The following is a 27,074-nucleotide window of genomic DNA, read 5'->3' on the forward strand; positions in this document are numbered from 1 at the left end:
ACCAAGTCATGCTGGCTGTGTGACCCTGGGTAGGTCACTTAACTCCTCTGTGCAAATGGCAGAACCCACCTCCCGGGTTTTGGGATTGGATGAGGCTGGGAGCACACATGGGCACACACGGCACTTCCTTGGTCCTCGCTGGTCCCCTTGGGTGGGCCAAGCTGCATCCCACCTCGCGACCCCTGTCTGGTCATGCCCTCTGCTGGGCACGCCCTTCCCACTGTCCCTTCTGTTTCCTTGCTTCTGTTCCCAGTCCCTTCCTGAGGGAGCCCCATCCCATACTGCACCCCGCTGCCTGGCACCCTCTTTCCTTCTCCTACAGCTATCCCCAAATCCAGGAGTTATCAATGGCGTCTCCCAATACATGAGGCCAGTACTCAGCATATAGTAGATGCCCCATAGATTCTTGAATAAACGAATAATTAGTGAGTGCCTGCTGCGTGCCAGGCCCAGGCAGGGTTTGTGTACTATAAATCTAAGGGCTAAGTATGTGCTGGGCCTGAAGTTTAATCTTCATGCAAGCACCATGATGTGAGGAAAATGAAGACCCCCATTTTATAGTTGGGGAGACTGAGGGCTCAAACATGGTCATGCGGCAGGGCCAGGACTCAGGCACAGGCCATTGGGTCTCTGTGCCCTCTGCATGGGCTCTTGCCTGCTGGCTACCCTGGGACTGTGGCATTGGAATGCAAGCACTCGAGCCGTGTCTGCAAACGACCCGGTGTCTCTGCAGTTCTGGGGCCCTCAGGTACCCACTTCCGGCCCTGTGGCTACCTTGCTGCTGCTGCTGCTGCTGCTGCTGCTGGGACAGACCTGGGAGGGCGCTCTGATTGCCAGGCACAGTGAAACACAACTTGAGGGTTGCCCAGCACTTCCCGAGAAAGGCTCTGAAAGTGGGTTGAGGAGGTAGGCGGCACCTGGGCCCTACACATACCCCCCAGGACAGGGCCACGCCTCCCTCCTCAGACTTCCCACAACACGGTTGTGCTTCCCCCTAGACACTGCAAGACAAGGACCAACAGCCCCTCCAAGACTCAGTCTTTCATCTGTAAAGTGGGTCTGCCTCCCACCTCCCGGGGAGGCTGCCTCTGCACGTGGCGGCTGTGATTATAGTCTCCCAGCTCTCTCTAGTTGCTAGACCTTTCACGTGCCTTCCCCTTTGCCGGGAGCACCCTTTCCTTCCGCCGCGGCCGCCGCCACGCTGAGCCAGGGGCCTCAGGGGCAGAGGGGAAGTTGCCCTGACACCGTGCACCCTTGAGTCTCCGCCTTGGGCGGGTGACTTCTGCTCTTGCTAGGTTTCCTCGCCTGTCACCCAGGGACACAGTAGCTTTGTCCTCTGTGTGGGGAGATTTCAGGAGGTGGAGCCTGTACAAGGGCAGGCCCCCCCCCCCCCTCCTAATCCTCTCCCAGGTTCACTCTGTTCCTTTTCTTGTGGCTTTGTAGTGTGTTCGGATCTTGATTTGGGGCAAGTGACCATGTTTGAACTTCTTTTCTTTCTCATTTATTTTTCCAGATGAGAGTTAGAACGGTCTTGGTTCGTTCTCAGGAGGGACCAAGCCATGGAGATTCCGATTGGAGCCACATTCAACCACCAGAGAGCTGGTGGCATTAAGTGGCCTGTCCTGGGCCAGGGGGCAGGTGTGCCCTCATGTATTCACCTGCTTAGTTCAAATCAAGCCTCAGGGAGGAGCCTTCGGGGACTTCGGGGTTGGAGAAAGCGAGTTCCCATGTTGCAGGCAAGAGACTGAGGCACCAAGCAGGTAGGGCCACTGGCCCACCAGCCAGTATTCCTACAGGTGTGAATATGCCACCGTCTGAGTATGCAGTTTTTGTCTTTGAAAAATTTTATTTGTGGATTTTGAGTTACGTCTTTTCTCCCCCATTTTAAAATTTTTATTTGAGAGAGAAAGAGAGAGAGAGAGACAATGAATCCCAAGCAGGCTCCACACTCAGCCTGACTCTGGGCTCCATCTCATGACCCTGGGATCACCACCTGAGCAGAAATCAACAGTCAGACACTCAACCGACTGAGCCACCCAGGCATCCCTTCCCTTTTTGTTCGTGTTTGTTGGCTTGTACTTTTTATTTCTATTTTTCATTTTATTCATACACACCCAGGTGTATCTCCAAAAGCAAGCTGCTCGCTTACCTGAACCGAAGGCACATTTACCAAAGACACAAAGTCAGGGCTAATTCATCTCCATGGTTTTGTCTCGTTCCGCATCCCATCCTGTGGTTGTCAGCTCTCCCACATGGGACATTTTTGGCCGCGACCTTACACACGGCATAGGCTTGGATCAGGCCAAGCGAGTTCTGGTGCTTTCTCTTCCCGTTCACAGGCCCAACCCCAGAACACTGGACACCTGAGCAAACAGACGACGGGCCAAGGTGGATGACAGGACAAGGACGTGCCCAGGTCGCCCCTGTGCCGGGTGGTGAGGACGTGCCCTGGGGGCGAGAATGCTGTAGGACAGAGGACGCGCCCTGGGGGCGAGGAGGCAGAGGCCACCCGCCGGACAGCGGCGAGCGCTGCGACTCCCCGACACATCTGATTTTGGCCGCTGAGACCCGCCTCAGACCGCTGACCCCCAGCACCGCGAGTCGTCGGGTTTGTGCAGCTAGAATCGCGGTCATCTGTTAGAGCAGCAAACGGGAACCGAATCCATCAAGCTCTCACGGGTCACGTGCACACACGCTCGGCCGCGCCGTCTTCCAGTCCCCGCCCTGGCAGGTTGTCTCTCCTACCATTGGCCAGATCTGGGTCACATGGTCACGCCTAAACCAATGGCTAGCAAGAGGAGGGCGGGCCCTACCTTTGGTTACAAATCATACTGCCGGCTCCCTGCCCAAGATCTGGTCACTTTGCGGGGACGGGGGTGCGGTGGGGGTGCGGTGGGGGCGCTTGGGGGTGGCGTGGAAGAGTTGCGGCGGGGATTGCATGGATTGAGCAGGAAGGGCCTGGAACCCAGGCTGAGAAGGCTGGACTTCGTCCAGGGGCCATGGGGAGCCATGGTGGCGTTTGAGAGGGGAGGGCACATCCGATGAAGGCGTCATGAAGCCCAGCTCTGACCAGAGTTCTCCCGTAGCATCCGCCATGCCCGAGTCTTCAGGTGCTGCCTTGGTTATCAACATCACATACCCTATCGGAGAACCCACAAGGCCTTGAAGTTTTCAGGTCCTAGTGCAAGGGCTGTGGACATTGAGTGTGGAGTCCATCACAAGCCTTCTTCCGGCTTGAGGAAGGTGGGAGCTGGGAGGAAGGAGGGGGAGGAGGGGGAGGAGGGGGGGGGGGGGGGGAGGGGGGAGGGGAGGGGAGGGGGGCGGGGGCGACCCTGACCGTTCTGGACCAAGCTAAGACCCATATCCTGGAGGCAAAGGTCTGCACTTTAGGGTGTGTGTGATTCCTATAGCCCCTGCAGACCCACTGCTCTGGGTCCTAAAGGCTCCACTTGAATAAAATGTAAATGGGCTTGTTGAAAGCTGGTTTTGTCCACTACGAGTGACAGAAACTCAGCTTAAATGGACTTCGTCTTATTGGGGTGGAGGAGTTCAGGTGCAGCTGGATCCAGGACTCCCAATAGCGGCACAGGGAATTTCTGCTGCCCCCTCTTGGCTCAGCATCTCACTGGATTGGCCTCTCCCTGGCCATTGGTAGGAGCCACCTGCAGCTCTAGGCTCACACCCATCTAGCTCGGGCAGGAAGTTGGTGTCTCTGGATCCCAGAAAAAAAAATCTCAGAGCTTACTCCTCCCGGCTTGCTGAATGTCAGATGATTCTAATTGTTTGAGCCTGGGTTGGTGTCCATTCCTGGGGTCATTTGGACTGGAAGCACAGGAGGTGATTTCTCAAAGGAAAATCCAGTGCTGGAACCAGAACGGGATGCCAGCCACAACCCGGGGGCTGGCCCCCAATGTCCGATCCGGAATGGGGAGGGACCTGCCCCACAGTTCAGCACACGGGGCCTGGGATCTTGCTTCTCTGGTACTGTCCCGACACTGTGGGGCTTTGTGACTGCCGGAAAGTCACTTTCCTTCCTCCAGCTTCAAATACCCCCTCTGTAAAACGGATGCCTGCCTCACAGCATTGTGGTGAGTGGCAGAGAAGACTCGTCACGCATCTTCCCTGGACAAACAGCTATCTGCTGGTTAATAAGAACCTGGGCACACATGTCGTGCCCCTACTGTGCACCAGGCACTGTCCCTGGCGTCCTTCCTAGAATCTGCAGGCCTGGGATCTGTGCCCATTTTACACGTGAGAAAATGGGCACAGAGAGAAAATAGCCACACACGTGGCCTAGCCAAGGCGGCACATCCTCCTTCCCCCAGAAGGCCCCTTCTCGTTCCAGGCCCCAGGGTCACCCTCCTGCTCCTGGGGGCGTCTATACCGCCGCCTGCCTTCATACTTGTGATCACTCTCGTTTGTCTCCAGCCAAAGGGGACCCTCTCACTGTGGCACCAAACCCAGTCTGTAGCACCCAGACTGCAACCCAGTCTGTTGCACCCAGACTACAACCCAGTCTGTAGCACCCAGACTGCAACCCAGTCTGTTGCACCCAGACTGCAACCCAGTCTGTTGCACCCAGACTGCAACCCAGTCTGTTGCACCCAGACTGCAACCCAGTCTGTTGCACCCAGACTGCAACCCAGTCTGTAGCACCCAGACTGCAACCCAGTCTGTTGCACCCAGACTGCAACCCAGTCTGTAGCACCCAGACTGCAACCCAGTCTGTTGCACCCAGACTGCAACCCAGTCTGTAGCACCCAGACTGCAACCCAGTCTGTAGCACCCAGACTGCAACCCAGTCTGTTGCACCCAGACTGCAACCCAGTCTGTTGCACCCAGACTGCAACCCAGTCTGTAGCACCCAGACTGCAACCCAGTCTGTAGCACCCAGACTGCAACCCAGTCTGTAGCACCCAGACTGCAACCCAGTCTGTTGCACCCAGACTGCAACCCAGTCTGTAGCACCCAGACTGCAACCCAGTCTGTAGCACCCAGACAGCAACCCAGTCTGTTGCACCCAGACTGCAACCCAGTCTGTTGCACCCAGACTGCAACCCAGTCTGTTGCACCCAGACTGCAACCCAGTCTGTTGCACCCAGACTGCAACCCAGTCTGTAGCACCCAGACTGCAACCCAGTCTGTAGCACCCAGACTGCAACCCAGTCTGTAGCACCCAGACTGCAACCCAGTCTGTAGCACCCAGACTGCAACCCAGTCTGTAGCACCCAGACTGCAACCCAGTCTGTAGCACCCAGACTGCAACCCAGTCTGTTGCACCCAGACTGCAACCCAGTCTGTTGCACCCAGACTGCAAACCCAGTCTGTTGCACCCAGACTGCAACCCAGTCTGTTGCACCCAGACTGCAACCCAGTCTGTTGCACCCAGACTGCAACCCAGTCTGTTGCACCCAGACTGCAACCCAGTCTGTAGCACCCAGACTGCAACCCAGTCTGTAGCACCCAGACTGCAACCCAGTCTGTAGCACCCAGACTGCAACCCAGTCTGTTGCACCCAGACTGCAACCCAGTCTGTAGCACCCAGACTGCAACCCAGTCTGTAGCACCCAGACTGCAACCCAGTCTGTTGCACCCAGACTGCAACCCAGTCTGTTGCACCCAGACTGCAACCCAGTCTGTTGCACCCAGACTGCAACCCAGTCTGTAGCACCCAGACTGCAACCCAGTCTGTAGCACCCAGACTGCAACCCAGTCTGTTGCACCCAGACTGCAACCCAGTCTGTAGCACCCAGACTGCAACCCAGTCTGTAGCACCCAGACTGCAACCCAGTCTGTTGCACCCAGACTGCAACCCAGTCTGTAGCACCCAGACTGCAACCCAGTCTGTTGCACCCAGGCTGCAACCCAGTCTGTAGCACCCAGGCTGCAACCCAGTCTGTAGCACCCAGGCTGCAACCCAGTCTGTTGCACCCAGGCTGCAACCCAGTCTGTAGCACCCAGGCTGCAACCCAGTCTGTTGCACCCAGGCTGCAACCCAGTCTGTAGCACCCAGGCTGCAACCCAGTCTGTTGCACCCAGGCTGCAACCCAGTCTGTTGCACCCAGGCTGCAACCCAGTCTGTAGCACCCAGGCTGCAACCCAGTCTGTAGCACCCAGGCTGCAACCCAGTCTGTAGCACCCAGGCTGCAACCCAGTCTGTAGCACCCAGGCTGCAACCCAGTCTGTAGCACCCAGGCTGCAACCCAGTCTGTAGCACCCAGGCTGCAACCCAGTCTGTTGCACCCAGGCTGCAACCCAGTCTGTTGCACCCAGGCTGCAACCCAGTCTGTTGCACCCAGGCTGCAACCCAGTCTGTAGCACCCAGGCTGCAACCCAGTCTGTAGCACCCAGGCTGCAACCCAGTCTGTAGCACCCAGGCTGCAACCCAGTCTGTAGCACCCAGGCTGCAACCCAGTCTGTTGCACCCAGGCTGCAACCCAGTCTGTTGCACCCAGACTGCAACCCAGTCTGTAGCACCCAGACTGCAACCCAGTCTGTAGCACCCAGACTGCAACCCAGTCTGTAGCACCCAGACTGCAACCCAGTCTGTAGCACCCAGACTGCAACCCAGTCTGTTGCACCCAGACTGCAACCAGTCTGTAGCACCCAGACTGCAACCCAGTCTGTAGCACCCAGACTGCAACCCAGTCTGTTGCACCCAGACTGCAACCCAGTCTGTAGCACCCAGACTGCAACCCAGTCTGTTGCACCCAGACTGCAACCCAGTCTGTTGCACCCAGACTGCAACCCAGTCTGTTGCACCCAGACTGCAACCCAGTCTGTTGCACCCAGACTGCAACCCAGTCTGTTGCACCCAGACTGCAACCCAGTCTGTAGCACCCAGACTGCAACCCAGTCTGTAGCACCCAGACTGCAACCCAGTCTGTAGCACCCAGACTGCAACCCAGTCTGTTGCACCCAGGCTGCAACCCAGTCTGTAGCACCCAGGCTGCAACCCAGTCTGTTGCACCCAGGCTGCAACCCAGTCTGTAGCACCCAGGCTGCAACCCAGTCTGTTGCACCCAGGCTGCAACCCAGTCTGTAGCACCCAGGCTGCAACCCAGTCTGTTGCACCCAGGCTGCACCAGTTGTAGCACCCAGGCTGCACCCAGTCTGTTGCACCCAGGCTGCAACCCAGTCTGTAGCACCCAGGCTGCAACCCAGTCTGTTGCACCCAGGCTGCAACCCAGTCTGTTGCACCCAGACTGCAACCCAGTCTGTAGCACCCAGGCTGCAACCCAGTCTGTAGCACCCAGGCTGCAACCCAGTCTGTAGCACCCAGGCTGCAACCCAGTCTGTAGCACCCAGGCTGCAACCCAGTCTGTAGCACCCAGGCTGCAACCCAGTCTGTTGCACCCAGGCTGCAACCCAGTCTGTAGCACCCAGGCTGCAACCCAGTCTGTTGCACCCAGGCTGCAACCCAGTCTGTAGCACCCAGGCTGCAACCCAGTCTGTAGCACCCAGGCTGCAACCCAGTCTGTTGCACCCAGGCTGCAACCCAGTCTGTAGCACCCAGACTGCAACCCAGTCTGTTGCACCCAGACTGCAACCCAGTCTGTAGCACCCAGACTGCAACCCAGTCTGTTGCACCCAGACAGCAACCCAGTCTGTTGCACCCAGACAGCAACCCAGTCTGTTGCACCCAGACTGCAACCCAGTCTGTTGCACCCAGGCTGCAACCCAGTCTGTAGCACCCAGACTGCAACCCAGTCTGTTGCACCCAGACTGCAACCCAGTCTGTAGCACCCAGGCTGCAACCCAGTCTGTTGCACCCAGACTGCAACCCAGTCTGTAGCACCCAGGCTGCAACCCAGTCTGTAGCACCCAGGCTGCAACCCAGTCTGTAGCACCCAGGCTGCAACCCAGTCTGTAGCACCCAGGCTGCAACCCAGTCTGTAGCACCCAGGCTGCAACCCAGTCTGTTGCACCCAGACTGCAACCCAGTCTGTTGCACCCAGACTGCAACCCAGTCTGTAGCACCCAGGCTGCAACCCAGTCTGTTGCACCCAGGCTGCAACCCAGTCTGTAGCACCCAGGCTGCAACCCAGTCTGTAGCACCCAGGCTGCAACCCAGTCTGTTGCACCCAGGCTGCAACCCAGTCTGTAGCACCCAGGCTGCAACCCAGTCTGTAGCACCCAGGCTGCAACCCAGTCTGTAGCACCCAGGCTGCAACCCAGTCTGTAGCACCCAGGCTGCAACCCAGTCTGTAGCACCCAGGCTGCAACCCAGTCTGTAGCACCCAGACTGCAACCCAGTCTGTAGCACCCAGACTGCAACCCAGTCTGTTGCACCCAGACAGCAACCCAGTCTGTTGCACCCAGACTGCAACCCAGTCTGTAGCACCCAGGCTGCAACCCAGTCTGTAGCACCCAGGCTGCAACCCAGTCTGTTGCACCCAGGCTGCAACCCAGTCTGTTGCACCCAGGCTGCAACCCAGTCTGTTGCACCCAGGCTGCAACCCAGTCTGTTAGCCCAGGCTGCAACCCAGTCTGTAGCACCCAGGCTGCAACCCAGTCTGTTGCACCCAGGCTGCAACCCAGTCTGTAGCACCCAGGCTGCAACCCAGTCTGTAGCACCCAGGCTGCAACCCAGTCTGTTGCACCCAGGCTGCAACCCAGTCTGTTGCACCCAGACTGCAACCCAGTCTGTTGCACCCAGGCTGCAACCCAGTCTGTAGCACCCAGGCTGCAACCCAGTCTGTTGCACCCAGGCTGCAACCCAGTCTGTTGCACCCAGGCTGCAACCCAGTCTGTAGCACCCAGGCTGCAACCCAGTCTGTAGCACCCAGCTGCAACCCAGTCTGTAGCACCCAGGCTGCAACCCAGTCTGTAGCACCCAGGCTGCAACCCAGTCTGTTGCACCCAGGCTGCAACCCAGTCTGTTAGCACCCAGGCTGCAACCCAGTCTGTAGCACCCAGGCTGCAACCCAGTCTGTAGCACCCAGGCTGCAACCCAGTCTGTAGCACCCAGGCTGCAACCCAGTCTGTAGCACCCAGGCTGCAACCCAGTCTGTAGCACCCAGGCTGCAACCCAGGCTGTAGCACCCAGACTGCAACCCAGTCTGTTAGCACCCAGGCTGCAACCCAGTCTGTAGCACCCAGGCTGCAACCCAGTCTGTAGCACCCAGGCTGCAACCCAGTCTGTAGCACCCAGGCTGCAACCCAGTCTGTAGCACCCAGGCTGCAACCCAGTCTGTTGCACCCAGACTGCAACCCAGTCTGTAGCACCCAGACTGCAACCCAGTCTGTAGCACCCAGACTGCAACCCAGTCTGTAGCACCCAGGCTGCAACCCAGTCTGTAGCACCCAGGCTGCAACCCAGTCTGTAGCACCCAGGCTGCAACCCAGTCTGTAGCACCCAGGCTGCAACCCAGTCTGTTGCACCCAGGCTGCAACCCAGTCTGTAGCACCCAGGCTGCAACCCAGTCTGTTGCACCCAGGCTGCAACCCAGTCTGTTGCACCCAGGCTGCAACCCAGTCTGTTGCACCCAGACTGCAACCCAGTCTGTAGCACCCAGGCTGCAACCCAGTCTGTAGCACCCAGGCTGCAACCCAGTCTGTAGCACCCAGGCTGCAACCCAGTCTGTTGCACCCAGACTGCAACCCAGTCTGTTGCACCCAGACTGCAACCCAGTCTGTAGCACCCAGGCTGCAACCCAGTCTGTTGCACCCAGGCTGCAACCCAGTCTGTAGCACCCAGGCTGCAACCCAGTCTGTAGCACCCAGGCTGCAACCCAGTCTGTTGCACCCAGGCTGCAACCCAGTCTGTAGCACCCAGGCTGCAACCCAGTCTGTAGCACCCAGGCTGCAACCCAGTCTGTAGCACCCAGGCTGCAACCCAGTCTGTAGCACCCAGGCTGCAACCCAGTCTGTAGCACCCAGGCTGCAACCCAGTCTGTAGCACCCAGACTGCAACCCAGTCTGTAGCACCCAGACTGCAACCCAGTCTGTTGCACCCAGACAGCAACCCAGTCTGTTGCACCCAGGCTGCAACCCAGTCTGTAGCACCCAGGCTGCAACCCAGTCTGTAGCACCCAGGCTGCAACCCAGTCTGTTGCACCCAGGCTGCAACCCAGTCTGTTGCACCCAGGCTGCAACCCAGTCTGTTGCACCCAGGCTGCAACCCAGTCTGTAGCACCCAGGCTGCAACCCAGTCTGTTGCACCCAGGCTGCAACCCAGTCTGTAGCACCCAGGCTGCAACCCAGTCTGTAGCACCCAGGCTGCAACCCAGTCTGTTGCACCCAGGCTGCAACCCAGTCTGTTGCACCCAGGCTGCAACCCAGTCTGTTGCACCCAGGCTGCAACCCAGTCTGTAGCACCCAGGCTGCAACCCAGTCTGTTGCACCCAGGCTGCAACCCAGTCTGTTGCACCCAGGCTGCAACCCAGTCTGTAGCACCCAGGCTGCAACCCAGTCTGTAGCACCCAGACTGCAACCCAGTCTGTAGCACCCAGGCTGCAACCCAGTCTGTAGCACCCAGGCTGCAACCCAGTCTGTTGCACCCAGGCTGCAACCCAGTCTGTAGCACCCAGGCTGCAACCCAGTCTGTAGCACCCAGGCTGCAACCCAGTCTGTAGCACCCAGGCTGCAACCCAGTCTGTAGCACCCAGGCTGCAACCCAGTCTGTAGCACCCAGGCTGCAACCCAGTCTGTAGCACCCAGGCTGCAACCCAGTCTGTTGCACCCAGGCTGCAACCCAGTCTGTAGCACCCAGGCTGCAACCCAGTCTGTAGCACCCAGGCTGCAACCCAGTCTGTAGCACCCAGGCTGCAACCCAGTCTGTAGCACCCAGGCTGCAACCCAGTCTGTTGCACCCAGGCTGCAACCCAGTCTGTAGCACCCAGACTGCAACCCAGTCTGTAGCACCCAGACTGCAACCCAGTCTGTAGCACCCAGGCTGCAACCCAGTCTGTAGCACCCAGGCTGCAACCCAGTCTGTAGCACCCAGGCTGCAACCCAGTCTGTTGCACCCAGGCTGCAACCCAGTCTGTTGCACCCAGGCTGCAACCCAGTCTGTAGCACCCAGGCTGCAACCCAGTCTGTTGCACCCAGGCTGCAACCCAGTCTGTTGCACCCAGACTGCAACCCAGTCTGTTGCACCCAGACTGCAACCCAGTCTGTAGCACCCAGGCTGCAACCCAGTCTGTAGCACCCAGGCTGCAACCCAGTCTGTAGCACCCAGGCTGCAACCCAGTCTGTTGCACCCAGACTGCAACCCAGTCTGTAGCACCCAGGCTGCAACCCAGTCTGTAGCACCCAGGCTGCAACCCAGTCTGTAGCACCCAGACTGCAACCCAGTCTGTAGCACCCAGGCTGCAACCCAGTCTGTTGCACCCAGGCTGCAACCCAGTCTGTAGCACCCAGGCTGCAACCCAGTCTGTAGCACCCAGACTGCAACCCAGTCTGTAGCACCCAGGCTGCAACCCAGTCTGTAGCACCCAGACTGCAACCCAGTCGTTGCCCGTTGCTGCTCCAAGGAACTGCCACGAACGTGGTGGCTTGAAACACGACACATTCTTCCCTTCCAGTTCTGGGGGTCAGAAGTCCACCCCTGAACCAAAATCGAGGTATTGGTAGAGCTGTGTTCCTTCCGGAGTCTCGGCGGGGGGGGGGGGGGTCTGTTCCTTGATTTTCCAACTTCTAGAGGCTATGCACTGGCTCAAGGCCCCTTCCTCTGCCTTCACAGACAGCAATGGCAGGTCACGTACATCACTGTGACCACAGAGGGAAGTGGTCTCCGCTTTTGACGATCCTCTGATTCCACTGGGCCCACCTGCGAAGCCCGGACCATTTCCCTGATCCAAACCTTTGAGGTGGGTTTTCTCTTACCTGTAGCACAAACATCCTATCACTTCTGTCCCCACACCCCCTTCCTCACCATTGTTCGGTCCAATGCGATTTGAATGTCCTCCTCCTCTGGGAAGTCTGCCTGGGCCTCCCCAGTCTGCACTGGGTATAGCATCCTCCATCACAGTCCTGATCACTTTGGATTGTCATTGCCTGTTTTCGTGGGGTCTGGAGGAGTGAAGCCTGGGGCCACGGGGAGTCATGGTGGATGTCTGAGCTGGGGGAGGAGCCTTATGGTAGACAGCCAAGGTAGGAAGCGGGCTGCAGGGGATGAGGCTGAGACCAGTTCAGGGTGGACAGGAGGGCATGAAAAGGAGAGACCAAAAGGGGGGGGAGGGCTCCCCAGAGAGGGCCAGTGTCTTGCTTAAGGTCACCCAGCACATGGCCTCTGGGTCGGAGAGATAGGCCAGGATGGGAGGCAGGAGGCTGCTGGCAACTGGTCTCAGTTTCGAACCCACGCCAGGCCAACAATGACCCTTTGGTTTGCACAAACCCAGGCTGGGGCGGCTGAGCCACAGCAGGGTCAGCCCTCGGCCAAGGCCACAATGTCCAGCTCTTGCACACCCCTGGTGAGGACATAGGGTCCCATCCCCGCCCCATCCCCAACCGGGGGAGAATCCCCTCACATACTCAGAGGCCAAGGACAGGCCAAGAAGCTGGGTGTCCTCCCTCAGTGCCACTGGGCGGGGACGTGGCCCTTGGCCACGGGCGGGGGCACATGGGTCAGGCTGAGCAGCTGAGATGGGGCAGAGGTCTAGGCGTGGTGTATGCTGCTGACAGATCTCGTGTACACGGAAGGCGTCTGCTGTGTGGCTGCAGGGATCTTTGGGTTCCATACCTGGGGAAGGAGTAGGGGGAGATGCGGGAGTGGGGGGGGGTGACGAGGCACCCCCCCCACGATACACCATACTGCTCACAAGCGTTTTTATTTTCCCGAAAGCATTTCCCCTCTTTGAAGTCATATATTAATTTGTCCGTGTAGGTATTTCATTTCCGCGGCCCCTGCAAGCCATGGGCTTGGTGATGACAAGACAGGGCGTTCCTTGGTCACTCGGGAACCCAGCACCCCTGAACAAGCCCTGCCATGAGGAGATCGTCAAGAATTATTTCTTGGAAACTCAGAGAGGGGCTGTACAGGACCCCCGAGCCTTTGGAGGATGCCCTGACAATTGGGGGGGGGGGCTCCCAAACAGGAAGAGTGTCCGCTGCACTCAGGCCCTAGTGGTCACTACTTTCCAGGGCCACGCTGATGTCTGAGGTCACTGTCACAAACTGGAAAGTCTGGGATTCCAGGTGGCCAGGGGCTGCAGACACAGCACTGAACCTGGGGAGAGGAGAAAACCCTAGCCAGTGAGTTCTCTTTGATGCGGCCTGGGAGGACCGTTTGCAGGGGTCTGGGGGGCGGGCGCGCCCGGCACACTGTGGCAGTCGTGCGGTACGATCGCTGCTGTCCACGACGCCGGGAGGGACCGTTGGTGGCTCTGGGTCTCCCGCTGTCGCCCTTGCGCCCCTCCGCCTCTGCTGCCGCCCGGCCCTCGCCCACCCGCACTTGCTCACGCCCAGCTGTGCCCACGGGCTCCAGCGGCCAGGTGGGGGCCCCGGGGTGCCAGTGGGCGTTGCCGGGACTCAGGTCTCCGGAAGTGTGTGGGCGCACCGGGGCGGGGATGAGTCTGGGGGCGCCACGTGAGCGAGCGACCGCAAGCAAGCCACGACGCGGCTGACACGGAACCGTAGGCCGGCTCCCCGTGGGTCCCCGGCGAGCTCAGCCACAGCCCTCCGGCCGAAGACCCCACCTCCCCAAACGCGCGGTGAGCCCCGGAACTCACAACAGGGGCCAGGCTGGCCCTCTCGCCCCGGCCACGGGGACACCTTCCCGGGCGAGTTCTCGGGCTCCAGGGTCGCACTCCCGCTCCCCCCCCCGCGCAGCTGCCCTCGGGGTGGCCAGGCCCAGCCCCTGCACACACCGTGCGCGCCCCGCGCCCCGCCCCGGCCCGGCCCCGCCCGCAGCCAGCGGGACCTTTATAGGGAGCGCCCGGCCGCGGCGCGCTGGGAAGTCGGTGCCGCCGCCCTCCCAGCCGCCCGCCCGCCCGCCCGCGCCTCCGACGCGGGGGCCGCCGCCGTCTCTGCGTCCGCCATGCGTCCCGGGACGCCGGGGCCACTGTGGCCACTGCCCTGGGGGGCCCTGGCTTGGGCCGTGGGCTTCGTGGGCTCCGTGGGCTCGGGGGACCCCGCGCCCGGTGAGTGGGGCGGCCGGAAGGGGCGGGCGGGGTGGGCCACCCACGTGGGCCTGCCCGGAATGCGGGCCTTGGGGGAGACGTTGGGGGCACGGCGGCCGTGCTAGCCGCTGATCGGGCGGCCTCCTCAGGTTCAGTCCGGGAGGGCTTGGGGCTCCCCTCCCCCAGCCCCAAAGGGCCTGAAGGAGGGTCACCAGGAGGTCAGCAGAGCAGACGTGACTCCCTTTCACAATTGTCAAGAGTGGTCGTCTCGATGACGGCTGACATTTATTGAGCGCTTAGTGTCTACCTCTCGCCTCCTTGAATTCATGTGATAGCCCACTAATGTGTGTCCGCCCATTTTCCGGATGGGGGAGCTGAGGCGCAGTCACACAGCCCGTCGGTGGCCAAGTCAGGATTCGAACCGGAACCATCTATGTCCTGAAGCCCCAGAGAGGCGGGAGTGGGTTGGGGGGAGGGGGGGTGGCAGGCCCCAGGACCTCCACCGGAAGTGTCAGATCCTCCCCAGCTTTGGCTTAGGCAGACGGGCCATTGGAGTCCCGTACCTGCCACTTGTTAGGGGACGCCAGGCAAGGAATATCCCCACCGCTGGCCTCAGTTTCTCCTTTTAGAAGACGGGTGCCAGAGTGCTGAGTTCCCAGAGCTGCCCCCTGAAAGGAACCAGCAAGCTCCCGGGGATGGGGGCCGGGGCCATTCCCGCCCCCATTTAAGGGGGAAGGGATTGAGGGCTATCTGCCTTCCGACCCCACCCAGCAGCCCCACCCCAGCCCCGCATGAAGGGGAGAGCTGAGCCCCCTCCCCGAAGGCCGTGTCCCCAGGGAGATGTGAGCTCATGCAAGGAGAATGTTCCCAAGTTGGAGTGAGTAAGAGGCGGGCCAGGCAAGGGGGGGCTGCTGGGCGAGGGGGGCTCTGCGTGCCCTCGGGCCCTGTCTAGACAGAGGGCAGAGGCGGAGAGGGGGCTCCAGGGCCCACTGACCCCGGCATGTCGAGCTCTGAGTGTTTGACTGGTTGGGCAGGACGCCAGGCCTGGGCCTGGGGGCCTGGGGGCCTGGAGCAAGGTCGGGGGAGGGGTAGGGAGAGCTTCCCACCAAGAGTGAGGGTTGTGTGTGGGGTGGGGCTCAGAGAGGAGGAAGAATCCCAGAGGGATCGAGAGCGGAGCTGGGATGGGAGCACCTGTGCAGGTCTCTGCCCCTCCTTCCCAAGTTGGGAGCAAAATCATCCCCTGTGTAATCACCGAGCACCAACTGTATGCATCTCCTGTGGGTGGGGAGCTGGGTGGAAGGCCTGGGCATTGGGAGCGGCACAGGAGGGCACCTCTGGTCCAGTGGTCACTGTCCCCCTCGTCCACAGGCGGCGTCTGCTGGCTCCAGCAGGGCCGAGAGGCCACCTGCAGTCTGGTGCTGCAGACTGACGTGAGCCAAGCCGAGTGTTGTGCCACCAGCAACATTGACACCGCCTGGTCCAACTTCACTCACCCGGGGAACAAGATCAGCCTTCTGGGCTTCTTGGGCCTTGTCCACTGCCTCCCCTGCAAAGGTGAGCTCCTGGGCATCAGCCACGGGTCAGGGTCACCGCGCAGCAGGTGGGGCAGCTGCGAATGAGCTCCCCACCTTGGGAGTATGGCTGTTAGGAAGGCTGTTTGTGGGGGGACCCGGGGCTCGGAGAGAGACAGGGGACCTGAGGTTCCAGGCCTCAGCCTCCCTCTGTTGAGGATTCAGGAAGAAGCTTGGAGGACTCCCCAGCTTGGTTTCTAGCCGCTAGGCCCTTGCCCATGCTGAGCCCTCTGCCTGGATGGCCTTTCCCAGCTGCACCCCGCCTGGTATACCCGACTCACACCCAAGTCCTAGGAACATGGATTTTCCTAACTGGCCACTTGGGTTTGTGACTCCACAGTCAGTGCTCCCAAACACTTGATCTTCCCATCACCACAGATTCCAGCGATCTGTGGTGGGGCCACAGATGCATGTTTCATAAGCGTGTCCCTTCTGGATCGTGTTCTGAGAAATGCTGCCTCTTTCTTCAGCCTAGGAGCTCTTTGAAGGCAGAATGATTGAGTGAATAAGCCAAGACACATTCTCTGCTCTGGAGAAGGGGTTGGGGGTCCTCCCAGGCCTCTCTGGCTGGGGCTGAACCTGCAAGGGCCCAGAGGTAGTGTGAGGCATGGCTTGAAGGAAGTGGGCATTAGGACCAGGGTGTTGGAGTGTGATTAGGAGTTTGCCAGATGGAGAAAGTATGGGATCAGGCCCTAGTGGGTGGGGTCAGGGCAGGGGAGCAGGGAGGAGGCTGGAGCTGAGGGCCAAGCGCAGAGCCCAGCTGGCCACTGGGATGTGATTAATCCCCGCTCGGCCTGGCTGGGTGGTCTTGGACTCACTGCCATGTGCCCTGGCTGGCTCCCTCCAGAACCTACTCTGGGTTCTGGCAGGGGGAGGACAGACTTCAAAAAGTGCCTGGCCTGGGCATGAGAAGGTCCAGATCACCCCCCCACCACCACCACATCTCATCTGGCCTTGGGGAAGGGAACTCAGTTCTCCCACTTCCGTTCTGCTTGTGAAGCCTCCCAGGGGGAGCGTTTCCAGATGTGTGTGTGGGCAGGCAGCGTGGGAGGTGCCCAGGTGCGGCCCACATGCCCTGCCTCTGCCTGGTTGGGGGCACCAGTGCACCAGCTCATTTTATGCTCATGCTCCGCCTGTGAGGTGGGTACCCCAGTCAGCCTCACTTCCACACAGGGAAACTGAGGCTGAACTCAAGAGCTCAAGTCTGCCCTCCAGGTCCACAAGCAACAGAGGTGGGGGGTTCCATCTGGGGCCTGGCCTGGAATTCTCGTGCTGAGGGGCCCCTGGCTCTCCTCCACTCACAGCTGTGACAGGGCCTCGATTTCCCCCTTCTGTAAAATGCTAATGAAGTGTCATCACCTCCTAGGGGTGGTTGAGAGACCGCAAGCAGCCTGGGAGGGCCTGTGAGAGGAGCAGGGCAGTAATAGGTCGGGGGGGGGGGGGGGGGGGGGAGCGAAGACCCCAGGGAGAGACTTGCCCTGGCCAGACCTGTTTCCCTGCCTGAGAAATAGGGCTGGCGGGGAGGGGTATCCCCTGGGCTCACTGGGCTCGGGATGTGGGAAGCCCCCTCCCCAGAAACTGAGCCTCAGGCCAGGTGCCAACGCCCCACCCTCCCCGACGGCTCCTCTGGGTTGGTCCTGGCAGGCCCGGGGAACAGACGCGGCCGGTCCTCCCCAGGCCCGCTCCTGGACGGGGTGGGGCCCCCCTCTGATGACGCAGCCGGGCCCCGCGCCGGCCTTCCCATAACCGCGCGTAAACCAGGGAACGGACGCCAGCCCCAGCGGGTGGCCCAGCTGCGGAGCGACACCGGGACTGGGTACTGGAAGCTCGTTCCTGGACCCCCAGAACCGAGCGGAAACAACCCACTCCCGCCCGTTCCGAGCCCCAACTCCAGACAGAACCCCAAGCCCAGGCGCAGCCTCGACTCCCGGTCCACCGGGACCGTGGCTGATCTCGTCCCCAACGGATCCCGCACCCAGACTCTGAACCAGTCGTCCTCTCCGGGGTTCCCGGACTCCCGCCCGGCCTCCGGCGTCAGAGCAGGGACGGGGGTGCCGTGGGCTCCGAGGACGCCCGGCCTCGGCCACGCACCTCTCCGCCACCCCCACAGCCACCACCACCACCGCCACGCGCGCGTGCCCTGTGTCCGCAGATTCGTGCGAGGGCGTGGAGTGCGGCCCCGGCAAGACGTGCCGCATGCAGGGGGGCCGCCCGCGCTGCGAGTGCGCGCCCGACTGCGCTGGGCTCCCGGCGCGCCTGCAGGTCTGCGGCTCCGACGGCGCCACCTACCGCGACGAGTGCGAGCTGCGCGCCGCGCGCTGCCGCGGCCACCCGGACCTGCGCGTCATGTACCCAGGACGCTGCCGCAGTACGTGAGGGCGGGGTGGGGGCGGGGCCTGCGGGGGGCGGGGCCTGGCGGCGCTCTGAGGGAGGGGCCTAGCGAAGGGACAGCGCCGCCGGATTGGGTCTTCTGCCGGGGTCGGTCGGAATGAGGAAAAGCGGGGTGGGGTTTCGGGAAGGGAGGCTCACATGGGGTGCGAGATTGGGGTGCGTGACTCAGGGAGGGGCTTGCGGGTGCAACCGGAGGGGCGGGGCCTGGGTGTGGAACGAGAGTGGGCGGGGCGCGCGGAAGGGGTGTGGCTTCCGGCGCGGCCGGGGGCGGGGCCTGCGGGTGGGACCTGCGGCGGGCTGGCCCCCGCCCCTGACCGGTCCTGGCTCCCCGCTCGCAGAGTCGTGCGCGCACGTGATGTGCCCGCGCCCGCAGTCGTGCGTGGTGGACCAGACCGGCAGCGCTCACTGCGTGGTGTGTCGCGCGGCGCCCTGTCCCGCGCCCTCCAGCCCCGGCCAGGAGCTCTGCGGCAACAACAACGTCACCTACGTGTCCTCGTGTCACCTCCGCCAGGCCACCTGCTTCCTGGGCCGCTCCATCGGCGTGCGCCACCCGGGCAGCTGTGCAGGTGTGGCGCGGAGCGGGGAGCCGCGGTGGGGCCCAACCTCCCGCCCCTCTCCGCGCCCCCACTTTTCTTTTCGTCCCTCCCGCTCTTCAGGCACCCCTGAGCCGTCGGATGCGGAGTCGGAGTCGGAGGAGGAGAACTTCGTGTGAGCCCGTGGGGCCGGCTTGGGCCTGGCGTTCAAGGCCTCCCCGTTTTATTTATTGCCACAGCCGAGTCTAATTTATGTCCCGTGGACACTCCCCAGAGCCTGGGCCGGGACCACTTAGGAGGAGCCCTGGAGCCCCCTGACAATACCTTGGAAGGATTGGGGGAAGGGGGCCTCGGAGTGGGGCTGGTAGGTGGGGCTCCCACTCCAGGCAGGAGGACCCCATGCTTCTGCTCTAGGGGTTAGCTTAAATTATGGTCACCACGGAGAGGGCTGGGGATTGCCTGCCAGCAATTCATGAAGAGGCACCCCCGCCTTCTAGACCGCAGGCTGGGAGTAACGAAGGGGTCCACAGCCCGGATGCGTATAAATGAGCCGCAGAACCTGCCCAGGCCCCAGATAGGCCAAGGAAGCAGCCACCGTCCACAAGCAGCTCAAGGACCCCAGGCCCTACCTTCTCAGTGCCTCCATTTCCATTTCCCCAGGACGTCCTGTGGTGGCTCCTGAGAAGAGCCCAGTGTGTCTCCTGGGGTGGGAGAGGCCAGAAGAGAGCACTATGTGTCGTGGTGCCCAGTGCACTTTGGGCGGGACCCAGCGGGGCCCACGAAGACCCCCTGCTCACCCACCGTGGGGTTTGTGTGCCAAGGCCGACTGCACACCCTGCCTCCCAGAGCTGTATGTCTTAGCGGCACCCCTCGTCCCTGCTGCGCCATCCGAAGGGAAGGTCCAGACCAGGACCCCTCGGTCCCAGGAGACTTGCCTTGGCCAAGCCTCTAAGCCCGGTTTCCAGGTGGACCCACCTCCACCACCAGCCTGCTCTGGGCAGGGTCGCTGCCTCCTGTTTGCTCAGTGTCACCGCCCCGTGTCTGCATGTGGCAGAGGCTCAGACTGGACATGGGGGGCCCAACAGGCAGGAGCCCACCTCCCCGAGTTTGCAGTGAGCCATGCAGGGGCCAGTTGTTTTCATCCTCTCCTGGCCCCTCGGAAGTGCCTTACCTGTGACACCCAGAAAAGTGCCCCTGAGGCCACCTCCGCACCCTGGGGTCCTGCCTCACCAAAGAAATAAAGACTATAGAAAGCCACTTTGGAGTGTCCGAGCCTTGGTTTGCCTCTCTCTGAGCCTCTGTGCAGTCTCCTCTTGCTAGTGCTTCTACCCAGTCGGAAGCCTAGGGGGCTGTGAGGGTGGTGAGTGGGGGGCTCTGGGAGCATCTGGGGGAGATGCCTTCTGTCTCTGGGCCTCAGTGTCCACCTCTGGGCAGTGGGCGGCAGCCAGGGAGAGGGCTGAGGTAGGTGAGGTGCAGGGTGAGGCCGGGGGGAGAAAGCAAGCCTCCGTAGGGCAGGAGACAGAAGAGGCAGCCAAGATGGCTTAGGGCACTCCGGAGAAGCCACCGGGTTTAGGCTCCAGAAACAGAGGCCCGGCCTGGAAGGGCTGGGGGTGTGATGGTCGCCATAACACCGTTAAAAATAATACGACGACCATAACACCAGCTGGGACTTACCCAGACGTGGCCATATGCCAGCACTTTCTTCAGTGAATAACGGACTTCACGTGGGGCCAGGCCAGCCTGAGACTCTACACAGAGGACCAGGAGACCCCCCCCCCCGCCATCCCCATTGGTTTCCCCATCTATGCCTGGGTGTGGTTAGCTGGAGGCCGAGGGAGAGATGTGCTAGGCTGGGCCACTGCTCGGGCAAAGGCCAAGAGGCTGTCCCGAGTGCAGGCTGTCGGGTGGGGGTCGGTAAATCCAGAAGGGCCGGTGGTGAGGAGGGCGGGGAGGGGCCTGGGTCGCCTCTGAGCAAGCAGCTCACGGTGTCAGGGAGGCCGTGGCCGAGCCAGACCCTTGGCCTCGCTGAGACAGAAACTCCAAGGATCGTGGACAGGCCCTGGAGGTGAACCATCGTGTCTGGTTATTCAGTTAACATTTTATTTGGTCATTTTGGCCCTTTGCATTTGGAACCGATGCCCTCTCTACCCCACCCTCCACCCCACGGATACACCAGGCTTCCTGGAGTTTGGGGGCCCACGGATGCCCCGCCCCAGCCATGGAATTTCCAGGCAGGAGCTACCCGAGTCATTTACCACCTCATTTGTGTACCCCGTGCCGTTGTGGTTCAGGCAACTCCTGAACCCAGCGGTCCCGGGCAGGGGACTGGGCTGGGGCCCGTTTGGGCCTTCGAACCACATCCTGTATCCAGCTTACGAAGGCAGACACCTGCGTGTACACATCAGGGGTCTTAGGGTCGCCGCACCAGAGTCCAGAGAAGGAGACCAGACCATGTGCCCGGTTCCTGCACACCAGGGGTCCCCCAGAGTCCGCCTGGGGATGGAGGGAAAGGCAAGGTCAGGGGTCCATCTCTGGGCCTCTTTCCCTGGCCTCCCTGCCTCGAAACCCTTCCAAGGCTTCCTAGCGCTCCTCCAGCAAAAACTAAACTTACAGCCTTCAAGGGACTTGAGCATCTAGCCCCCACCCATCTGTCTGCACTCCTTTCCCTAGGTTCCTGCCCCACCACCCTTCTGGGCTGTTCCTGAAGCAAACCAAGCTTGGTCTGGCCTCTGGGCTTTTCCATATCCCTGAGACCTGTTACTGCCCCCATTGGACACTGCTGGTATAGACATACAAGTCTGCAATACTTTGTGCAGTACACAACTTGCACAGCTGTACATGGCAGCCCTGTGATGGGTGTCTCTGCCTGGCATGCCTTCCCTCAGATCTCCTCAAGCCTCCTTCCAGTCTCAGCTCAAAAGGTGCTCTCCTCTGAGAAGCCTTCCTGAATACTCACCCTAAAATTCCCGCTTCCTCCCCTCCTCTCCCCTTCCCAGTTGTATCACCCTAACTGTAATCTGAAATCACCTCTGACCCTAGGAAGTAGGTACTATTAGTGTGGCAGTTTTACAGGTAAAGAAAGGTCCAGAAAAGTGAGGTGACTTTTCCAAGGCCACACACCTGGGAAGTGTCACAGTCTGGATTTGGACCCATGCGGTTGGACTCCAGAATCTGTTTTGAATCACTCTCTTGCCAGGAACAAAAAAACCCTCCAGGTTGTTTCTCCCTCGGCACCAGGGCCAGGGTTGCCCAGAGTCCACGCAGGGTCTCCGGAGCAGGAACTCCTTGACGGAGATCTGTTACTGCGCCCTACTGAACGCTGCTTATAAATACACAAATCTGTAGCCCTTTGTGCGATGCGCGATCTGCACAGCTGTACGTGACAGCCCTGTGACCTCGGAAAAGTCTTTGTCCTTCCAGGGTCTCAGTGAGGCTTCACCTGGTCAAAGGTGAGCTTAAGGACTTAGTTCCCAAGCCTCTGCCTTCTCTAACCCTGTCTGTGGGCCTCGGTTTGCCCATATTGCAGGAAGGTAGGGTGGGGACCCAGTGTCTCACCGAGCAGAAGCCACGCCTCCGGCGGTCCCCACTGTGGGTGCAGAGCATGGCAGGGCTCAGCTGGCCCTTCCAGGAGCTGTTGCAGACGTCCAGGCCCAGCACGCGGACTTCGGCCTCCATCAGCCCGGGTGGCAGGTCCTCGAAATCGGATACAGAGCCCCAGCCAGCCACCCGGCAGCGTGCCCCCGCCCTGAGTGGCGTGGCATCTCTCCGTGGCAGCCTCAGCAGCCCCACCGCAGGACCCAGGATGGCAGAGCCGTTGAGCTGCAGAGAGACCGCTGAGTTTGGGTTTACCCCCGACCACCCATCAGTGCTCCTGCCTCAGTTTACCCATCACGACGCCTTGGCTCTTTGTGGCCTCATGGCGAGAAGTCAGCAGCCGCTGCCGCGAGGCTCGGGAAAGCCTCTTGCTGCCACGCGGGCCTGCCCATCAGGCCTCACCCGTTCAGACCAGGACGCTGGCCTCCCCCGCTGCCAGCGGTGTCCTTCCAACCAGCATCTCCCCTGCTCGCAAGCTCTCCCATGGCTCCCCATTGTTCCTGGGACAATACGTCCTGGCTCACCATTCAGCCCTCCCCTCTACCCAGAATGAATTTACTGTCATTCCCTGGTCCCCACCACCCCACCCCCACTCCCCCCCGCACCCCGCCGGAACACCCTCCCTATCCATCCTTCAGGTCTCAGCTTAGATGCCACCTCCTCCAGGGAGTCTTCCTAGACTCCCAGGATAGGACAGGAGCCTCCTCCAGGTTCCATGTGCCCCTGCCAAGGCCGATTTACCCAGCTGCCACCGAGTTGGACCGGAAGCTCTAAGGGGACCGGCCCTGGGGTGTCCAGGGCCCAAAACAGCTGGTGGGCGCTCAGTCAGCGTTTATGGGATGAATGACTCAGGCCCCTGGTTTTGGTACTCACTCCCTAACCGTGGCCATATCCTGACCGTACCCCAGCCTCAGTTTCCCCAGCTGCATAACGGGACGGGTGACCAGAGCTGTGGGCTCCAGGTTTTGGGGTTTCACAGATGAGCAAAACCCACATGGCAGCTTTGGCCGCGGATACTCGCTGCCCCCTTCTCATTTTGCTTGGAGAACAGCCCCCGCCCCCAACCCTCTCGTTCCCAGGAACCTATTTCTGTTACGCTGAGCATCTCTGTTTTGACCTTTCACCACATTTGGACAGCAGGCCTGAGGTGTTTTCCCTTGAAAACGGAGCCCTGGGGGCCCCTGGAATTGAATTTGGGGCACCTGAGCGTCCTGCGGGGGGCGACCCCAGGCAGGCAGGGGGGGGGGGGCGCTCAGAAAGGACGCACCTGTGTGGGCAGGGAGGGAAGGAGCCACTTCCTGCCCGGAAACCCCGCAAAGGGCCTGGGGGGCAGCGACTAGAGTATCTGGTGTCCTAGAGTCTCACGCGCTTCCCCTTTCAGCGTGAACACCGGGGCCTGCCGTGCGCTACACACGGCCATAAGGAGAGAAAAATCCCTGCGCTCCACGTCTGGAGGAGGAAGCAGTGAACGTTGGTGAAGAAGCAAATGGTTTCAGCTGTGGGGGACACAAGGAAGTTGGGACAGAGGGACGGGATGGGGAGATGGGGGGGCCGGGGGAGGGCAGGTGACAGGGGCTTCTCGAGGGAGGCCCCAGAGGAGGGGACTTTCGAGGGAAGACAGGGAAGGGTGGAGGGACAAAGCCATGCGGTGTCTGGGGGAACAGCGCCCTGGAGGGGACGCAGCCAGTGCAAAGGCCCGGGCGTAGGGGGCATGGGGGCAACACCGATGGCTCAGTCTGCCCCCAGGGGGCACCGAGGGGGCCATGTGGGAGGCACAGAGGGCAGAGGCGGGACGTAATCTGACTCGGGTGCTCACAGGACCTTACAGCTGTTTTTAAAACATGTGGGGGTGGCCAGGGACGGGCCAGACCCGCGTCCGGTGCCCCCCAAGGCTCACCTGCAGTAGACAGATGTCGTTGGCGTGGGTGGTGGGCTGGTAGTCCGGGTGCCTGACGACGGTGGAGATGCCCAGCACCTGTCGTGTGGGCTCCGAGCTGTGCAGGACGTGAGCCCCCAGCACCACCAGGCCCATTCGGGAGTCCCTGCAGGGGGAGGGGCAACTGAGAGCGAGCCTGGGGTCTCGGCGTCCCCGTCTGCAGAACGGGGTGCGGCCCCACGACCATAATTACGTTTATTTCCGTTCCCACCTCAATTGCAGCCTTCACCCAGATAGGCGCGCTATTAACGTTAATACATATTATCACGAGGTACTTAGAACGCGGGCGATACTGCCTACGTTTCTTACAGCCCCCCCCTCAGTTACAACATCACCCCCAATATTTTCCGTGGCAACGCCGTGGTTATTCAACAGGAAACCCGGAGCGGACCCAGGGCTGCAACCCCGGCTGTGGCCACGACGTCGCTCTCACACACTCTTCTCGCCGAGCCCCCCCTTGCCGTCCGGAGCCGGGGGCCTGGGGCCCGAGTGGCAGCGGCGGGGGCGGCCCCCGGGGTGGGCTCACCTGTGGCTGAAGCAATGGGCCGCGGAGACCACCCAGCGGGAGCGGAGCAGGAAGCCTCCGCAGTGGTGCTGGCCCTCGAAGGCCACAGACACCATGTAGGGCCGGGAGTGGGGCTTCACCTCGTGGCCCCCGATGATCCGGGCTCCCCGGGAGCCTGCAGGAGGGGCGGGACAGAGGGGTGATGCGAGCGGCTCCGGCACCTGCCGGGGTGGGGGTCGGGTGGGGGCGAGGCGCCCGGACGAGGTCCTCGAGCGTGCCGGGAGGGAGCCCGGACTCCAGAAAACCCTGGGCCTGGGCCTCCACCCCGGCCCCCAGTCCCAGCTGAGGCCGAGAGGGGCAGCGACCCAGAGGGCTGAGTAGCTGCACGGGGTCGGGGGCTCTTACCTGGGGGCCCCGTAGGCAGCGTGAGCGCCACAGACACTGCCAGCAGCAGGCGGCCCAGCTCGTTCGCCTGGGGCCCCATGGCCGTCACCGGCTGGTGGCTCCCTCAGAGCTCTGCGGGACACGGCCCGGAAAGGGGGAACCTGGCTGTGGCCTGTGGTGGGAGGTCGGCCAGGCCACACCAGCAACGCCCAGTTCGGTGCTGGCGCCTCTGGGAGGCCTCGGGCCGTTGACTGTCCCAGCCGTCCAGGAGGCCAGGACGCAGGGCGGCGAGGGGACGAGCGCGCGGCTCTAGGAACTGCCTGCCTGGGGCGAAGCCTGGCTCTGCAGGGCCCGGAGGTGACCCCAGAGGCCACTTACCGCCCCGTGCCTCGGTTTATCCAGCATCTGCCCACGGAGCACGTGCAGGGAGCTTCCTGCAGCGGCCAGGACCCGGCCGACAGGCATCGTGCCCCCAGCTGCCTCCTGGGCGTGTGGGGCCGCCTCTCCAGCCGGACGGGGTCTGGCCCCATTGCCACCTGCTCCCCCTCTGCAACTCCGGCACCGACCTCGGGGCTGCGAGTTCCCCGGAAAGCCCTGAGATGGTTGCTGCCTTTGTTGCACTTACCGAGCGCCTACTGTATACAGCCTCTGGCGGGAGCTGGAGATAGGAGTGTGGCAGCGACCGAGGCCCCCGCCCCAGGTGCCCCTCCCACTCTGCCGGCCAGGCCACCTCGCGGAGCCGGGGTGGTGGCCGTCCGGCTGGCCATCACAGGGCAGTAGGTGAGGCCATGTGATGCTGGAGGCCGGCGGGCAGGTTCCGGTGTCGCGGGCCGTGGGCCCACACCGAGGGGGCTGAGGTTTCTGTTTTGGGGGGTGTGGGGACAGGGCGCTAAGGCTGGAGCCCCCAGACCCGCAGCCCGTCCCCACCCCTCCCTTAGGCCCCGGCCGCTCACCCAGCCTCCCCATGGTGCGCGGCCGCAGCAGCACGGCTGGGAAGTGAACTCACCCAGCTCCCGGGACGCCACGAAGAGGTCTCAGTGGGGCACCGTCTTGTGCCCCCTATGGTACCACCTCTCAGGGTCCCTGCGAGTTGGGAGCCTGTGACCGCACCCCCAGATGCTGCCCAGACTCGAACTTGCCTGGCATGTCTGTGTGACCTCCCGGGGCCGCCGGGACCCGTCACCACATACCGGTTCTGACAGCTCTGGGCTCAGAAGTCCTGACACCCAGGCGTGGGCAGGGCTGCTCCCCCCAGGGCCCCAGGGAGCCCCGTCTCCCCCTTTTCCAGCTTCCAGAGCAGCACGGGGTCCGCCCGGCTCTCTGCCTCCCTCTCGTGAGGACCTCGTGAGGACACTGGGCCCCCCGAGCCCCCAGGTCACCCCCGCCTGGTGATATGACAGGTGCCTGGTCCCGGGACGAGGACAGGGACGTCTTTGGGGCCGCACTTAGCGCCCCCCGGTCCATGTGTGTCATCACCCCATTTCACAGACAAGGTCCAGAGCCGCGAAAGCAGCGGGGTGAGGGGGGCCTGGAGGAGGCCCCCGGCCCGTCTGGGTTTGAGCCCCGTGAGGCCCACTGATCAGGTACTAAGTGAATGTCTCGCTAAGCCACCATGTCCGTGGTGACCCGTCAGACCAGCCGGCGGGAACCGGCACGGCCGGGAGAACCCGCGGGAAGAAACCACAAGGTCAGCGTCACGGTTGTTTCTGCCAGCGTCAGACCCCATGTGGCCACCCAGAGCCCTGCGGTGGCCGTTTCCGTGAGGGGCCACGTGGGGCCCTGTCTGCTCTGGGGCTGCCCCAGACCTCAGTCAGTCCCCCTGGCCACGCTCCTCCTGAGGCGCTGGGGGGGGGGGGGCATGGCCCAAAGCTGCAGGGGTCCCGTTCGGTCCTACAACCTGAGGTGGTCGGCATCGTTTGTAGCCCCGTGACCGATGGAGAAACCGATACGCAGAGAGGGCGAGTGCCTTGGCCAAGGTCACACAGCGAGGGAAGTAGGGGGTCAGGGCTGCGGCCTCAGGCCGGCCCCTGTTGCCTCTGCCGACGGCTGATTCTGCCCACAGCCGGGCCTGTTTCCTTCCCATCCGGTGAAAGATTA

The 27,074-nt window shown here is 61.9% G+C and overlaps 2 protein-coding genes and 2 long non-coding RNA genes across 5 annotated transcripts; 3 read left to right on the forward strand and 1 right to left on the reverse strand.

Annotated features, from left to right (window-relative positions):
- The first annotated feature begins 1,486 nt into the window (after positions 1-1,486).
- Positions 1,487-4,474, forward strand: LOC115502499. The gene is made up of 3 exons (XR_003965112.1): positions 1,487-1,760; positions 2,340-3,243; positions 4,429-4,474. It is a non-coding gene; the product is annotated as an uncharacterized LOC115502499 (long non-coding RNA).
- A 6,986-nt stretch (positions 4,475-11,460) lies between these two features.
- Positions 11,461-13,425, forward strand: LOC115502503. The gene is made up of 3 exons (XR_003965113.1): positions 11,461-11,567; positions 11,687-11,813; positions 12,830-13,425. It is a non-coding gene; the product is annotated as an uncharacterized LOC115502503 (long non-coding RNA).
- A 510-nt stretch (positions 13,426-13,935) lies between these two features.
- FSTL3 (follistatin like 3) lies at positions 13,936-19,815 on the forward strand. Of its 2 annotated transcripts, none has more exons than XM_030297824.1 (5): positions 13,936-14,084; positions 15,432-15,617; positions 17,787-18,002; positions 18,364-18,591; positions 18,682-19,815. In XM_030297824.1, the coding sequence occupies exons 1-5, from the start codon at positions 13,982-13,984 to the stop codon at positions 18,735-18,737; spliced, it is 789 nt and encodes a 262-aa protein (XP_030153684.1). In that variant the 5' UTR covers positions 13,936-13,981; the 3' UTR covers positions 18,738-19,815. The 2 variants fall into 2 exon arrangements, with proteins under 2 accessions (XP_030153684.1, XP_030153695.1); XM_030297835.1 differs by lacking the exon at positions 13,936-14,084 and adding an exon at positions 14,120-14,940.
- Positions 19,507-25,077, reverse strand: PRSS57 (serine protease 57). The gene is given in 8 exon segments (XM_030334995.1): positions 19,507-19,599; positions 20,233-20,306; positions 20,801-20,900; positions 20,902-21,051; positions 22,114-22,377; positions 24,050-24,194; positions 24,615-24,768; positions 24,999-25,077. Coding segments are annotated over 8 exon segments (1,059 nt in total).
- Between the last annotated feature and the right edge of the window lie 1,997 nt (positions 25,078-27,074).

The sequence above is a fragment of the Lynx canadensis genome, chromosome A2 (genome assembly GCF_007474595.2).
Source record: "Lynx canadensis isolate LIC74 chromosome A2, mLynCan4.pri.v2, whole genome shotgun sequence".
NCBI lineage: Eukaryota > Metazoa > Chordata > Mammalia > Carnivora > Felidae > Lynx > Lynx canadensis.